This window comes from Chinchilla lanigera, unplaced genomic scaffold, assembly GCF_000276665.1.
Source record: "Chinchilla lanigera isolate Chin_1 unplaced genomic scaffold, ChiLan1.0 scaffold00002, whole genome shotgun sequence".
In the NCBI taxonomy this organism is placed as follows: domain Eukaryota; kingdom Metazoa; phylum Chordata; class Mammalia; order Rodentia; family Chinchillidae; genus Chinchilla; species Chinchilla lanigera.
The window spans coordinates 50,330,852-50,348,287 of record NW_004955403.1 but is presented as its reverse complement, the minus strand read 5'-3'; the positions used below and the strand labels follow the sequence as shown (position 1 = coordinate 50,348,287).

At 36.2% G+C, this 17,436-nt stretch overlaps 1 protein-coding gene across 4 annotated transcripts in view; it reads left to right on the top strand.

Annotated features, from left to right (window-relative positions):
- Pbk (PDZ binding kinase) overlaps positions 1 to 16,121 on the top strand; it is a 20,981-nt gene extending 4,860 nt beyond the window's left edge. For all 4 annotated transcript variants that reach the window (XM_013514298.1, XM_005373758.2, XM_013514300.1 and 1 more), the window contains exons 3-8: positions 995 to 1,085; positions 5,286 to 5,428; positions 6,004 to 6,173; positions 7,809 to 7,938; positions 14,442 to 14,624; positions 15,155 to 16,121. In XM_013514298.1, the coding sequence (XP_013369752.1) occupies positions 995 to 1,085; positions 5,286 to 5,428; positions 6,004 to 6,173; positions 7,809 to 7,938; positions 14,442 to 14,624; positions 15,155 to 15,354 (917 nt within the window). In that variant the 3' untranslated portion in view covers positions 15,355 to 16,121. The remainder of the gene's footprint in view (positions 1 to 994; positions 1,086 to 5,285; positions 5,429 to 6,003; positions 6,174 to 7,808; positions 7,939 to 14,441; positions 14,625 to 15,154) is intronic.
- The last annotated feature ends 1,315 nt before the right edge of the window (positions 16,122 to 17,436 follow it).

Genomic DNA, 17,436 nt, shown 5'->3' with positions numbered 1-17,436 from the left:
TTTTTTTTTCCCCCCTTTTTTTGGTTCCGGGCTGGCAGGCAGGTGCTTGTGCTGCTGAGCTATATCCCCGGCCCTATATTTTCTTTTTTGTCTTCGTCGGTTTGACTTTAGGTTTATCCATCTTGGTGACTATTGAGTGTAGTTGATTTTTTTTTGTACTGGGAATTGAACTCAGGACCTTGCGCTTGCCAGGCAGGCACTTGTGCCGCTGAGCTGTCCCCTCAGCTTTTGAGCGTAGTTGAAAAGGTCAGATTTTTCACAGTTGCTCGGTGGGATGTTCCATAACTGTCAGTTAGGCCATCTGGTTGGCCTTATGTTGTTTTGTTCATGTCTTCTGCATCCCTGCTGATATTCTTTGTACTTACTCTTAATTATGGAGAAATGAGTGGTGACATCTCTCACTACAGTTATGGATTAGTCTGTTTTTCCCTTCAGCTCTATCACTTTTTGTTTCGTGTATCATGAATAATTGTTAAGTACACACATCTAGGATCGTTATTTCTTTCAATAAATTTACCCATTATTACAAAATCCCTTTTTTAAAATCCTGGGCGGTACTCTGTTCTGAAGCCCACTTTGTGAGATACTAGTATCTCTTTGGACACATGCTGTGATACAAGGGTCAGCAAACCCTTCGGGAAAGGCCAGATAGTACATAGTTTAGACTTGGAGGATCAGGTAGGGACACTTGTATATTCTTTTTTATTTGTTTACTTTTCAGCGGTGCTTTGAAATATAGAAGTAATTCTTACCTGTGTGCCATACAAGCTGAGTAATTTACTAATTTCTGCTTCAGTGTTAATGTAGGATAGAATTCTAAAAGTAGATTTTTTCAAAAGGTAACCATTTAAAATTAGAGTTGATAACTGTTAAGTTGTTTTACACAAAGAGGATGCTATTTAAGAGTCCTAACAGTTTTTTAAAAATATTAGGATGCTTTGCAGAGGACTTTTGAAATACTAATTTTGTGTTTTATTTTTTTTCCGACATGTAGTATTACCAACTCCATGTATAAATATCCCTGCCTCTCCATTTATGCAGAAGCTTGGCTATGGGACTGGAGTGAATGTTTACCTAATGAAAAGGTAAGTGTAAGATTTCAAATTAAACTTTTTATCAGAAATAAGAAAATTCAAAAGATCTAGATTTGGCATATGTTCCTGGTCCTACCTGGCTGTTATATTCCAGTCCCTAGAAGTTGGAAAACTGCCACAGTTCTGCCTGGTAAACTCTAGCTTCCTCCTCATGGATCATTAAGGAGAAGTAGTTTAGCTTGTAACTTTTTCCCGGCTTCTATAAGAAGGGGAATGGCAGAGGAAGGGTTTCCTTTGTGGTACTAACACAAGATTCTCCATAAGAAAGCCTTAAAGAGGAAACCAGAGGTGGGGATGCCAGTGACTGATCCCTCTGCTGTCTGGAGACTTGCTGTCCCAAGATCTTCCCTTCTTAAGAAGGGAGAGGTTTTTCCTTCTTATGGACTCGTTATTAAGAGGCAGTACACATTTTTAAAGATTTTAAATTGTGTTAGGAAAAAAATGAAGTAATTGAACAAGTATGGTGCTAATGGCTAGTAATGTAAATGTCAGGAGGTTTTTTTTTTTTCTAAATTTATTTCTTTTTCCAAAAAGAAAAAACAAAACAAAACAAAAAAAAAAACAAATTCCCTAGGGGCTGGGGATTTAGCTCAGCGGCAGAGCGCCTGCCTGGCAAGCGCAAGGTCATGAGTTCGGTTCCCGGTACCAGAGAAAAACCAAAAAAAAAATAAAAAATAAAAAATAAAAATAAATTTATTTTTTTTCATCATTACTCTTTGTCTATTTTTGTTTGTTAAATGGCAGGCGGCTAACTCAGTATGTATTTCTTAATTATTTTTTGAATCACTGTTCAGTCTTTCTTACAATAGCTTCAGTTCAGCTAGATTTATATTACTTTCATATACAAATGCTATCTTTAATGAGACTAATGAATGGCAATATTCTAGAAGTTAGATTCAAGGGGGTATTCTGAAGCACACATTTTATTTTATTTTATTTATTTATTTATTTATTTTGGTACTGGGAATTGAACTCAGGATCTTACACTTGCCAGGCAGGCACATGTGCCGCTGAGCTATATCCCCGACCCTCAAGTGGGTATTCTGGAAGCATTTTTGTTTGTTTGTGTGTTTGTTTTGAGACAGGGTCTCGCTATCTAGTTCAGAATGGTCTTGAACTCACTGTGTAGCCCAGGCTGCCCTCAGACTCAGAGATCCTCCCGCCTCAGCCTTCTGAGTGCTGTGTACTACTACATGTGGCTCCTGAAGCATTTTTGCAGTTTAACCCCCTGCAACCCCGTGTGTTTGCATGTTATTAATTTCTTCTGTAAACACTTACTTTTCTGGTTTTTTGGGGGCGAGGTAGAGTTTTTGTTTTTTATTTTGGGAGGTTTATTTCTGTTTTTGGCTTTTGAGACAGGTTGTAGCTCTGTAGCCTAGGCTGGTCTCAAATTCTCCATGATCCTCCTACCTCAGCCACGCAAGTGGTAGGATTATAGGCATGTAGCACATCTGGCTTGGACATCTTCCTTGCCTTGTTTTCCTGTGTTCTATCTGTTGTTTTGCTCTTATTTTCTGGGAAATTTCCTCAACTTTATCTCCTAAGGCTTCTGTTGAGTTTTTCTTTTTTTTTCTCTATTGTTTTTAATTATCCTTTTTGAAAATAGCATACTAAGTCCTTTGGGATGTTTTTGTTTTTTGTTTTTTTTGTTTTTTTTCTTTTTTTTTCCAGTACCGGGAATCGAACTCACGACCTTGCACTTGCCAGGCAGGTGCTGTGCTGCTGAGCTAAATCCCCAGTCCCCTGGAATGCTGTTGAAATGTTTCCTGCCCTGATCTAGATGTGATAACACAGGGCTGATGCACACATGTAAAAATTCATTGAGCATTTAGTAGGTATATTGTCATTAATTCTTGCCCTACTCCTACATGCTTTGTGAGTTTTCAGCTGCTAGTAAACTCTGAGCTACAGGGCCTGTGTTTCACCTCCCCTCAAAGCCAGCCTTGGGGCTGGTATCCAGGAACCTACCAGCTTTTCACGTTACTTTTAAACATTTTATTGGACCTGTTAAGTCACTTACATCTATTAGTTTTCTACCTTCTAAAATTTTGTTGGTATTGTCTCCTCTGCTGTTATTTCCGTTCTTGTAGGCAGGTTTATGTCTTACAATAGCCATTTGCTGTTGCAGTTTAGAAAGGATAAAAATTTAAAAAAAAAAAAAAAAAAAAAAAAAAAGGATAAAAATTTAAAAAAAAAAAAAAAAAAAAAAAGGATAAAAATTGCGTATGTTTAAGTTACAATTTTCATCCAGAAATCTATGTTCTTAAATTTTAAATTGAGTTTGCTTTCCTAAAAGTCCAGCATAGTTCATATTATTTTTAAATAAACTGGTAGCAAAAACCAAACAAACAAACAAAAAATATTAACAAATGGAATGTTAAGTTTATTGGGGTTTTTTGTTTTTGTTTTGAGACAGGGTCTCGTTATATAGTTGAGACTGGGCTCAAACTTAGTGATCCTCCTGCCTCAGCCTCCCAAGTACTGGGATTATAGGCGTGTGCCACCACGTCTGGACAGTTTGTTAATTATTTGTTGGGAGTTTTTGTGTCTGTGATATAAATATATGTAAATCAAATAGGTTGTGATTTTCTTTTTTATTTTGCTGGCCTTTATTTTTTTAATTAAAATTATACTATATTTGTACTATAGTATAAATTATACTATATTTATAGTCTCTTTTCCATTCCCCAAGGAACAGTTTTTCTCAGATTAACAGGTTCCTTGAAAGTATGCTCCCCTGTAGAAATCATCTATGCCTTATATTTCTTGCAGGAAGATTTTAAAAGAGTTAGGTAAATTTCTTCTTTAATCAGTTTTATTATATTTTTTCAATTTTCAAAATTTCTTCTATAAATTGTTTCCCTTCTTTTACTTGCAATATTATTTGGGCTTTTTTTTTCCTTACATAATCTCATTAGAAATTTAACTTTTAATCTTTTCAATGAATCAACTTTTAGCCAAGTGTTTTATTCAGATTTCATAAATCTATTCTTATCATTCTGTAGGTTAGGATAAATATAGAAAAGGAGAGTTTGGACTTGTTTACTGACTTTTAAGCCGAAGGGTAATCCTTGAAACTTGCAGAATATATTTTTCAGAATAAAATGATATGAAATATGTTATCCCTGAAATGCTGTTGTTATCTAAAACTGTAAGTTTAATAATAGTACACATAAACTTATAGATGATAGATGACATGGTTATCATTTAAGACTGAAGACATCTTACGATCCTTTTGAGTACAGACTTTTTGATTAAACAGACAAAAAAGTTCTGCAATGTAATTATACAACCATGCCCATGAGGAAGTACAAAGGTAAACAGGTCATTGGTTCAATGAGCTTTATCTTTTTTTTGTGTGTGTGTGTGCAGTACTGGCAATTGAACCCAGGGCCTAGTGCACCCTAGGCACGCACCCTATCACTGAGCTACCCCTGGACCCCAGTATATTATTTTAGGGTTAAACTTTTGTCTTGCATTTTTGAAGTTCTTTCACTAGTCTCTGTGTCCTTATATGATCTATATTTGTTTTACCTATTTGTTTCTTTAGGCCTGAAAACATACCTTAAATATTGTTAAGATGACTGAATTCTAGAATATAAAAAGTTTACATTTTCTTTACCTATATGTGTATTTTTCTCTCCTAAGCACATCTTTGAGCATGTGATGAAAGGTATGAGGTGGACTGGTCTGTGTAGAAGTGCAGTATGTGTTGGTAAAGAATAGCATGCTGTTGTTTGGGTGATTATTAAACAGGCCGCATGATTTTGAGTATCTCTTCTTTAAGTTAAATGCTTTAAGGATTAAATGTTTATGTTGTTGGATCCTGTCACTCACATCTGATACATATAAATACCTAAGTAGTTGGCAGTCTGACATGTTAGAATAGAAAAATTAGAAAAGAGTAGGAGTTTTTATATTTAAAATTAATAACATTCCATCCATATCCTTCTCTTTTTATCCTACACAGTATCAGACTTCTCTCAGTATACATGAATCTTATCTTCCAGGTGAAATAGAAATGTGGTGGAAGTGTTGTCTAAAATATTTTAAATATTGTTTTCTTGTTTTGTTTTTTAAACACATTACTATCAAGATCTTTTTGAAATTTGAAAGTTCTTGTTTGTCATTTGAAAATGTATTATGATTTTTATTCGATTTTATCCTGATTATTATTGTTGTTGTTTTCAGATCGCCGCGAGGTTTGTCTCATTCTCCTTGGGCTGTAAAAAAGATTAATCCTATATGTAATGACCATTATCGAAGTATATATCAAAAGAGGCTGACTGATGAAGCTAAGATTTTGAAAAGCCTTCATCATCCAAACATTGTAGGTAAGTGTAAACTTTTTGGTTGCAGTAAGTGGTATAATAATATGCTGTACACTTGTAAACAATGTGTTACTTTCTTAACTAGTTTCACTAATAAATATGAAGAGGATAGGGCTTGAGGATGCAAGGAATCAAATTAATGTGAACAGTCTAAAGTAAAAATTAACATAAAATACTTTGCAGATGTTTATGTATATGAACTTCATGTGGGTAGACAAGTCATTACAGTGCTGGTACTGTGAAGATTTCAGGAATATACAGTGATCTTAATGTAGATAATTTAGTGCAGAGTTTCCTTGTTTTCAGTTTGCATTTTTATTTATTTAAATTTATTTATTATTTTGTTTTTCTTCAGTCCAGTTTGTATTGTTAGTACTGGTAGGGAAGCACAGAGCAGTAAAAATATTTTAATTTGGAGTACAATGGCAAAAACTGAAGGCATTTTACATTAGATCTAGCGAGTTAGAGAAAGTGAATAATAGCTGTTTCAGTGTGTTAGTCCAGATTCCCATTACTATAAAATGCTTAAATACTGTTGTTCTTTCTTATACTGCTAAAAAGTGTCCTGTTTTCTTAAGGTTATCGTGCTTTTACTGAAGCCAGTGATGGCAGTATGTGCCTTGCTATGGAGTATGGAGGGGAAAAATCTCTAAATGACTTAATAGAAGAGCGATATAAACACAGCCAGGGTCCTTTTCCAGCAGCTATCATTTTAAAAGTTGCTCTAAACATGGCAAGAGGGCTAAAGGTAAGTATTCCATTGTATTTTAAATAACTTTTGTGGACTGTGAAGAAACTGAACACCTACGACCTACTGACTTGTTTTATTTTTATATTCTCCCCAAAGAGGGAGTTTCTTTAAATTCAAGTCTTTATAGTCTCATATTGCAGAATGCACAATTTCTTTATTTTGATCAGCAAAATAGTGTTTGGGGCCATCAGGTAAGCCGGAAGTAACCTAACTCAGGTGGTTTTGTAATAGAGATCACATGTTAGACTTAGTTAAATGGGTTAATCAGCTGAATACAAATTTAGTAGTTGTTCCTGGGAGCATAAGCTAACCCCCTGTTGATACTAGCAAACCTCTTAATGATTACTTATGGGATGTTTGGTTTGGACATCATGAGCATACATTTGCAGGCCCACACAAAAAAATTATTGTGCCTTTGGGTAGACGTGATAAAAGGAATAAAACAAATGCTCTAGAAAACTACTGGATGACATAAAAGTAGACCAGGTAACAATTATACTGATGTCCAAGTTGCATGTGGAGAGTTCAGATGACATTGACTTATGAAACAAATTGGGAAAAAGGCAATGTTTCTAAATATATATTTTAATACATTTATAGAAAGCATTTTAAATGCCTAGGATAGAAAAATCAGAATTATTTAATAGCTCAGGATTTGAAATGTATATGTATAATGAAGTTAGTTAATTACAGTGTGAACATATGGGCCTGTTCACTGTGTGATGGGTACCACTACATTCAGCATAGCTCAGTATCTCTGTGTAAAGAGCAGGTCTGTACCAAAAATGGTCTCTGCAGCATTTCCAAGCTGAGCTCATACAGAAATTCTGAAATGCTGAATAATGAACAAATAACCATTTTGTGGGACATTTTAAAAAATGTGAGTGAGTATTTTTACTTGCTAAATCCAAGAAAAGGGTTAATGCTGGGCATAATGTTGCATGCCTGTAATCCCAGCACTTGTAAGGTTGAGGCAGGAGGATTGCTACCAATTCAAGGCCACCTTAGACTACATAGTGAGACCCTGTCTCAAAAGAGGGGGGCATTAAAATGTTTAACAAAATATAGTCTTGGACTACATGTCTGCTTCTGAATTATATGTAGCCTAAGTCATATATTAGTTCTGCATTATGAGGAAACTGCTTCATTGTGAAGATTCCAAAATTACTTATAAAAATACTAGCCTCAAGTAACATTGTAGTATATTTTGACATCTGCTGTAGCAACTTCTGATATGAAAGTATATGGAACAGGTTTAAAAATACAAAGTTAAATTATTATATAAAGAAACACTTTAATGCCAGGAGTGGTGGTGCATGTCTATAATCCCAGCACTTGGGAGGTTGAGGCAGGAGGATTGCCACAAGTTCAAAGCCATCCCGGGCTACATAGTAAGTTCAGGGCTAAGTTCTGGACTATTTAGTGAGACCATGTCTTAAATAAATAAACCAACATATTTTAAAAGAACCTTTCAGTAATAACATGGGATATACCTGTGCCTGACTTAAAAATATTTGAAATTATGGACACATAAGTCTAGTTTAGGATGAGAATTCAAATCATTTTTATTTGAAGGTTTTTTTTATTAGTTTGTATTTTTGCTCACTGGTGCTAAATTTTTTATAATTTTAGTATCTGCACCAAGAAAAGAAACTGCTTCATGGAGACATAAAATCTTCCAATGTTGTAATTAAAGGTGATTTTGAAACAATTAAAATTTGTGATGTAGGAGTTTCTCTCTCATTGGATGAAAACATGACTGGTAAGTTGTACTGTTTAAAATTTTGTGATATTAGAAATCAATGATTTTTTTTTTTTTTTTTGGTTTTTCTCCGGTACTGGGAACCGAACTCACGACCTTGCGCTTGCCAGGCAGGCACCTTTGCCGCTGAGCTAAATCCCCAGCCCCTGAAATCAATGATTTTAATTTCTCATTTTTACATTTAAAAATATGTAATAAGTTCTTATAGTTCAAAATTTTAAGATGATTATAAAGTATGTAACAAAAAGTACCTTTCTTTTTCTATCTTGCGTCTACTCATCCTCCAGTCCCTTCCACTGCCACATGCACAAATATAAATTAGTGGCTTCTTATTAGTATATTCTTTCAGCAACATTAACATTGGGAAAGATTTCTAATCTGGATTAAGATCTTTCAACTGTAAGGTATCTGGGAGTAGAAAACAAAACTTTAATAAGGTTGTTTTAGTTTTTCGTAATCCTGATGATTGAACTCAAGGAGTTGCACTTGGCTAGCAGACTCTGTACTACTGGGGTACATCCTCAAACCTTTGAGACAGGGTCTTACTTAGTTGCCCAGGCTGGCTGCAAACTTGTGTTCTTTCTGCATTAGCCCGAGTAGTTGGGATTACAGATGTATGCCACTGACTTAATAAGATCTTGTAAAAAAAATTCCTTAAGCTCAGTAAAATGATGAGATTTGGGAAACTGCTACAAGAAACAAGTAAACTAGGAAAGAGAGGTGCAAATAAAAGCCAGTCTTACGCTTTTTGCTCCTTGGTCCAGCCCAAACCTCTGATCTGTTTTATGTATACTGACCATTCTCTTCTCCGAAATTTAAGATTTGTTTTTGCTAAGAGCCAAGAGCTACTCTTAAGAGAATGCTTCTGCTTTTAACATATTATTTAGCAAGTAACATTTACATTTGTCTTTCTAGCTGAATATAAATTATAGGGATGGCCTGTGCATGCTGTTTAGAACATATGTAAAGCTTCATTTCTAGCAGAAGTAAAAGTTTAGAAGTTGTCAGGGCTGAGGATATAGCTCAGTGGCACAGCTCCTGCTTAGCAAGCACAAGGTCCTGAGTTCAATTCCTGGTACCAAAACAAGTTGTTAGAGGTAGAAACCAGGATAGAGTACTATAATTTCTACAACTGTTAATAAAAATCGAACTCTTGTGAACCTTTTGCTAAATAACTGCTACAAAGTTGAAACTTAAGGAGATTGTCAAGCACAATAAAAATAAGATCTTTAAAGTGTAATTTTTTTCACACCTTAATAGAGCAAATAGGTAAAAGTGAGTAAGGGTATAAAATATCTGAATAAATAAGGTTGATCTCTCCGCATTAGAATATTTATTAAAATTAAGCTGGGCATGGTGATGAACATCTGTAATCCCAGTTACTTGGGAGGTGAAAGCAGAAAAATCATGAGTTTGAGGCCCTGAACAAGTTAGCAAGACTTTGCCCCCTACCAAAAAAAACTAGTTTTAAAATTGACCATATGTTAGGTAAGCCACAAAAACAAACTTAACATTACAAAAAGTAGTTGTTTCTAATAGTTGACATTCATTAATGTCAGTGGTACAAATCCAGAGCTTTATATCAAAACTGGAAACAAGGGCCGGGGATATAGCTCAGTGGCACAAGCACCTGCCTGGCAAGTGCAAGGTCCTGAGTTCAATTCCTGGTACTCCCCCGCCCCCCCAAAAAAGAAAACTGGAAACAAAAACTCCACTTTTAAGAATATAAGACACCTGTAAATAATTCTTGGTTGAGAGAGGAAATCAAATTCTAGTTCAAATATTTAGAAAGTAGGAATGTTACATACCAAAAAATAAAATCCAGTCAAAAAATGAACACTTGAAGAGACATTCTCTAAGGAAGAAGTAAAAATGGGCAATAAAGTACATGAAAAAAGGAGCTGGGGATTTAGCTCAGTGGCACAGTGCCTGCCCAGCAAGTGCAAGGTCGTGAGTTCAATCCCCAGTACCAGGAAAAAAAAAACAAAAAAAAAAAGTACATGAAAAAATGTTCAGTATCTTTGGCTCTTTAGAGAACCACAAATCAAAACAACACTGAGATTCCATATTACTCCAGAAAGAATAGGTATCATCAAGAATTCACATCTTAGCAAGTAACATTTACATTTGTAAATAGTGGTGAGGCTGTGGGGGAAAGTACAACCTTTGGCATTGTTGGTGGGAATGTAAACTGTCAAATAGATGAGTGGATAAGAAAGATTGACATTTGTACACAATGGAGTACTACACATTCATAAAGGTTAAACTTGAGTCATTTTTAGGAAATGGATGCACCTTGAAGACTACAATGTTAAGTGAAATCAATCAGACACAGAAGGTTAAATATTGCATGATTTTTCTTACATGAAAAACTCAAGATATTAATAAAAAGCAAAATAAAAGATAGATGATAGGAAACAGGGAGAGTTAAACTTTGTGGAGATGAGAAGTGGAAGTAAAAATTAAGATGCAATATGTGTATGTGCCAATTTCCCAAGATGAATGTAATTATTACGTATTAAAAACATAAAAGAATTGTAATAAATCAAAATCTATTTGATATGTTTGAGATTACCCAAAGGAAAACATTTCTATTTAACTTTTATGAAATTAAACTGAGTATTCATCTTAGATATAAAACAGATGAAACCCTAAGGAAAGCAGAAAGCAGAAATGAATTTTGGGGAGTGGCTCAAGCTGGAGATAAATCACACACGCTGGGCTGCAGCAAGGCCTGAGGTGAGCCATGTGAACAAGCTGCTCTAGCTCCGAGAGCTCCGGGCACCCCGAGGCTGCCATGCAGACAGATTGCTAGGAAGAGGGGTGTCACGTGACATCAACCTGCCGAATGTATAAGTAAATGCTGCAGTGTGAGCAGTTCCTTTATTCCCATCCGGAGAATTACAGCCCCATCATGAATTTGTTAATTCCCATAGACTGAATGAAGATTGTGGAAAAAATTAAAATTGAAAAATTGTAGGTAATGTTTCCTTATTATTGGGCTTGAGAAGACTTTAAATATGTTACCAAAACTAGAAAATACTTTTTAAAAAAGCTTTGCTGCTTGTCATTTTAAAAAATATTTCTGGATGTGGCAGTGGGGAGAAGACAGGGAGGTAAAGACATTACAGAGAAAATGATGTATAAAGTAAAGGGTTGATATTTCTAATGTACAGAATTATCAATGAGAAAAAGTTAAAAGCTATCATGAAGTGTCTATTGAGAAATTAAATATTAAAATGGTACAATTAATTAGGAAACTTTAATGTTCTTAATTTTTAAAGGCTATATTAAATAATGGTGAGTCTGGTGAGTCACTGAGCACTTACTACACTTTACCTGTTGTTTCTCTCATCTTCCTTTCGACTTGTAAGCTCTTTTTATTAGAATGTATTTCTAATACATGATAATTACATCCATCTTGAGCTGGTCCATACAAATATTACATCCTAATTGTTTTACTTCCTCTTCTCTCTCTACTCTCTCATTTCCCCCATCCCCAGTTCCTCTTCCCACAGAACATAGGAATTTGTTTTTGTTCACTATAGTCTCCTGTGATAGTTCCACGCTTGTAAATAAATATACCATGGAAGGAATAACAAGATTGCCAGCAAGATCAGTAATGTAGGTTAACATGTCCTCTCATGTACTGTACAGATGTTTGAACTGCTACTTCATTCAGGTTAGAAGGTTTTGCTGTGGTAACAGACCTCAAAATCCCTGTGACTTAAAGCATCCAAGGCTTATTTAAGCTTCATAATGTTCATGGGGTGTGGTCTGTCTCACTTTTAAGGTTTAAACTGACAAAACAGCCACTGTCTGAAATGCTGCAGTCACCATGTGGAAGGTTAAAAAAGTTTAAGGGCAGTAGCATCAAATGCATTAGCCACTAGCTACAGATCAAAATCCAGGGCAAACATGAAATCCCATAATGCTGTGACTCGGCACCAAGATGTGAACTCCAAGGGGGTTGGGCACTCAGCCCCTACAGCACTGCTGGTGATTGCAGCCCTCATGGCTTCTCTCTTAGGCCAGCTTTGCTTCCTCCATGGAATTTTCCTCAGACAGTCCACATTCCTGGCTTCAACCCTCAGGGGTCTCCACTGCACTTCGGCTTCATGCATTGCCCTCTTAGGGCCATGCTGCCTAACCTCTCAGGACTTCTGAAATCTGGGTCAAAGCCTCCCTGACCCCACAAAACTTGTATTGTGCACATGCCTAAAACCAGCATCACATGGATGACACTGGGATCTGCTGCCAGCTAGAGCACTAGCCAGGCTTCCTTCTCTGTTGGTTGTAGGGTAGGTATTGAGAGCTTAGATTGCTCAGCGCTATGAACCCAATACAGAGGAACAAATTTTCCAGAATAGGCTGCTGCTGTTCTCGAACGTGTTGTCCTGGGGTTCTTTTCTCAAAGCAGTCTTTCACCTTTACATTTCTGAAGTGCAGAGTTGGAGTCCTGCTGCTTCTCGCAATGCCCCCAGGCCATCTTTTATTGTCCTCTTCTGAAATACTTGGCTTTTTATTGCTAATCTTTTCAGCAACCATATTTTCTTCTGTTCATCTTCGTAGGTCACAACTGTACTTACTGGAGCTTGCTTTCTGGCCAGACTCAAAAACCTTTTAAAATCATTCTGCTGTACCCTTTGTTCTTGATTCTCAACACAGATCTGGCTAAGAGCCCCCAACAGTAGTTATACCACAGCCTCAACATTAGGCTGCCTTGACATTTCTTCCTCCAGATTAGTCCTCCATGCTTAATTTCAGTCTCTTATAATGTCTTTAGATATGAGCAAAAGGCAGACAAATTTTCTGCTGAAGCATAACACACATACTCTGGAGGCCAACAGCCAATGGCATCCTCTCCAACTGAAACCTCCTGAGCCTGCTATTTTCAGCTGCATTGCTCTCAGCATTCTGGTCGTCTGAGCTCTGACCAGAGACTCTCCCATGATGCTCAGCTTTCAGCACGCAGGGACTACTTTAGCTGGCATCTCCAAATCTTTCTAGTCTCTCCCCACAAAGCAGTTCCAAAGGCTGCTGAACCACACGGCCAGGTACTATCACAGCCACAACCCTACTTCTCTGTTCATGTTTCTCCTTGCTAGGACAAAACACCTGACACCTTATCTTTGTTCTCATTCATTCATTACATATATTTCCAAAATATTGAGTGAACAAATGAGCCTTATTAAGTGGAGCCTTCAGTTTCCTGGCTTCTGGACTCTCAATTTTCCTTTTCTTAGTCTCCCTTTTGTTCTTCAGGTACTTTCCTTCTTTGTAAATATTTAGACTCTCAGGGCAGAATGTTTCTTTAGTTCTGAAGAGACGTTTGTCTCATTAAACAGGATCCTAGGTTTTTCTTCTGGTGTTTTAAGTGTGAATTATGTTAATTATAATTAAGTATATTAATTCAGTTTTCACTCTCCTCATAAAGAAAGTGTTATAATAAAATACTGGAAGTTTCTATTTTTTAGTATAATACATGCTATCATTGCCTAATGAATGTTGTTTGTAAGGGTCTTAATTTATCCTAATTATAGAAGTTGTCTTAGTTACTTTTCTCTCATTGCTAAGACAAAATACCTGATGCCCAAAATTAAGGAAGGAAAAGTTTATTTAGCTCAGTTTGTGGAGGTTTCAGTTGATGCTCAGCTGGCTCCAAGGCTGACTGGCACATGGCAGAGGACAACAGTTCATGGTGGTAGAAAACAGAGAAAAGCAGCAAGAGCAAAAAGGGAAGACCCTGTCTCAAAGGTTTGTCTCAAGCCTTTTTGCCTCCTTTATATTGTATGCAGGCTACCCACCATGCTACACCTAGTGCAGGGTGGGCTTAGCACTCACACTCATAATCCCATTGGACCATGAGTTAATCAAAAACTCTAGAAGTCCATCCATGACTGCATGAGGCTTTGGGGGGACATCTAGATATAAACCATAACAGAAGGAAAACATAGTTTACAAAATAAAGAAATTGGGGTCCAGAGGTGAAGCAGTCTACTCAGGTTCACACAGTTTGCACATGTCTTTAGTCCAGGCAAGGCCGTGTTTCTAGTCCGTAGTCTTGACAGCTGTACTCTCTTCATATTTAGGCCACTTTCTAAAGGAACTGCAGTTTGCTTCCATGTTTGCCAGCTGCTGACTGGTTTAATATTTACCAGTCTTCTGCGGAGAAAACAGCCTTACTAATGAAGTCGAATGTGTTTTCATGTGAACTTAAGAATTCCCTGCTCAAATCATTTGTTCATTTTTCTTTAAGTTACTTGCCTTTCTTCTTTTGAGACAGGTTCACTGTGTAGTCCAGACTGGCCTTGAGCTTACTATGTAGCTCAGGCTGGCCTCAAACTCACAGCAATCCTCCTCCCTCAGTCTCCCAAATGTTGGGATTACAGGTGTGTGCCATGAGGCCCAGCTGCCTTTGTTGTTAATTTCTACAGCCTCACAGAAAAAAAAAAAAAAAATTTCTACAGCCTGCCTGCTCTCATGATAGTTTCACGTTTCAGTGACTGATCCCGAGGCCTGTTACATTGGCACTGAGCCATGGAAACCCAAGGAAGCTTTGGAGGAAAATGGCATCATTACTGACAAGGCAGACATATTTGCCTTTGGCCTTACTCTGTGGGAAATGATGACTTTATCCATTCCACATGTTAATCTTAATCTTACAGATGATGATGGTGACGAAGGTATGAATATAAATTTTGTTTTAATTTTTTTCGTGGTGCAGGAGATTAAACTCCTATGGAAATATCCTACTTCTGAACCACATCCCATTTTTTATAAACAAATTGTAATCAAGACACTAAGATTAATTTATAAAATTATCCTTCCATTAAGTTAAAATTTAAGAGTAGTGGTTGACTGAATGAAGCAGTTTGTAAGATACAGAGTACATTAATACTGTAACACTAATTTGGTTAGATTTAATCTCATATAAGTGAGTCATAGATTGAGAAATGATAAATTGAGATCTAGAAGAACAAATTAAAATTACCCTTACCTGAGAAAAAAGACTAGAGAGCTAATATAGAAAATGATAACGGTGAATAACCTGTAAATCCAAGACTAATTTATTCAGTGGCAGGATGATGCAGGAGACTGTCCATGATATAACAGAAAGTGTACTAGAGAGCAAACTGTTGCAGGAGGGTAAGTTAAACTTTTCCATGACCTTAACAGATTTTATTGTTTCAATCTCCAATACTGTTATGAATAGATACAACTTTTGATGAAAGTGACTTTGATGATGAAGCATACTATGCAGCTTTGGGAACCAGGCCCCCTGTTAATATGGGCGAACTGGATGAATCATACCAGAAAGTAATCGAACTCTTCTCTGTATGCACTAACGAAGATCCTAAAGCTCGCCCTTCTGCGGCACACATTGTTGAAGCTTTGGAACTAGATGGCCAGTGATCATGTTCTTGATGACTTCAGTGTGAAGTACATAACTGTTCTGTTTTCTTGGCTGTTTATGTGATTACTGTTATGATCTGCAGTTATTACCCTCCAGAAGTGGCCTATTTTATGTCCATAATGCCCTGTTAATTTTGAGTAGCTTTCTAACATACGTGTACTTTTTGTGTTCTTATGATAAGCACTTAGTATTATACTGGATTTTCTGTTGAAGTTCAAAAAATGTAAATAGAAGCAGGTGGTTAGATGTTCCACACTTAAAACACTAGCAATAAAATACTGTAAATTGTTCTCACATTAATTTGAGTGACCATTCTTTTATCTTTCCTATATATTCTCTATTTTAGTGGATCTATTAAAATTAGCACTTTATACATTGCAAAGTAAATCTACACTTATATTTTAAAATATTAAAACTTTTGCTGGCATTGTTTCAGTCTCTAATATCTTTATGAGTAGGTACAACATTTGCTGGGAGTGACTTTGATGATACTATACAGGTTGGCTGATGTGCTTATTAAATGGCCACTAGAACCTGAGAATATAATTTGAGTAGTTGACTGGGTATTTCTAGACTCTTGGGCTATTTGGCTTGTTCTACTGTCTTGGATTGATGTTTAATTTATTAAGTGTATTTCCTGTACTAAGATTCTTTTTTAGCTTTTATATTTCAAAATGTGGTGTAAAAATAATAAAACTCAAATAGGACAATATAGAATAAAGTATAGCTTTGGTACCAAAAGGTGTATCAGCACTATCTTATTTTATACTCTGACTGACTTGTGTTATTATTAAATCTGTTGAATGAATGTGAATATGTTTCTTTCCCTCTCTTGGCCTTATTTTATTAATCTGTAAAAGGAGGTTGGCATGGATCAGTAGTTTCTATGAGCTTTAGCCCTTTAGAAATTTTTAAATGGGTGAATTATAATTGTAAATCTAGGTGTTATACCCAGACCAGCTATGGATAGAATTTTGAATATTACTGTCACAAGAGTGTTCTTAGAAAAAGGAGGAACTAATGCACTGTGAGTTTTGAAAACTCACTGGAGAGTTCCTTTTATTAGATTATACCAAGCAACAGTGCAAAGATAGGGAATTAGTGTATCTTCCATCAAAGTAGTATTGAAGTGACAACAAAGTAAACTGAAAGTTGACTTAATTTGTAGAATATATATAATTTTGCATCCTAATAGTCAATAGTTATATGTGCTCATTTTGACTTGAATATTGTATCATTCTTAGTAGACTGCCAAACTAGCAAAGCAGCTGCTTTTGGGCCATGTGGCAAAACTATGACACACGTGCCACAGTGGGCATAAACAGCCCTCTGTTGGCACCTGAGCCAAGTTACCCCAGCAGCCGAGCATTGGGTAATAGTTGTTTTTTCTAACCTTAAACCTTAGTATTAAGGTTTAATTGCAGTGTTGGCACTTTATAATAAATAAGTGGGTTCTGAGTTGCAGTTTGGGCACTTATCCCTACAAGGTTTGCCATCACTGTCCTAGAAGGACTAGTCATTAACTCATAAAGCATGAACTGGATCTTTCTTTTTACCACATAAACCAGTTTCGTCATTGAGAAATGTGTTTCTAGTTCATACAGTTGGGTTATCTAAGAGAGCAAACTAGTGCCAAATATTGCGCTGGCAAATTAAAGATTACAAAATAATCACCACAGCTTTTCTTTTTGAGTCTGGATAGGTCCTGGAAATCCACAACACAAGATTGCAGACAATTTGCTACCAACTGCAAGAAAATGATTCTTATTCTTGTCCTCAAACTAAGTTTCAGATGTAAACCTTTCTTGGTCATCTGCCTTATCCTCAGAAGAGCAACAAGAGCAAGACTATTTTTTGCTGAATTAGCTAGCAAATAAAGTAGCCTCCCAAGTAGCTTTCTCACCTCCCAGAAAATCTTTGCTTTTATAGTATAAGGCCTCTAGTTGACTTATCACTATAAAGTTGAGATAATCAGCAGTTGTGCTCTTGGTAGCTACTTCATCTTTAATTTGTTGATTAGAATAAAAATTAGAATCTTTAAATGAAAATACTATCTATAAAAATGTGTGAGATACAGTAAA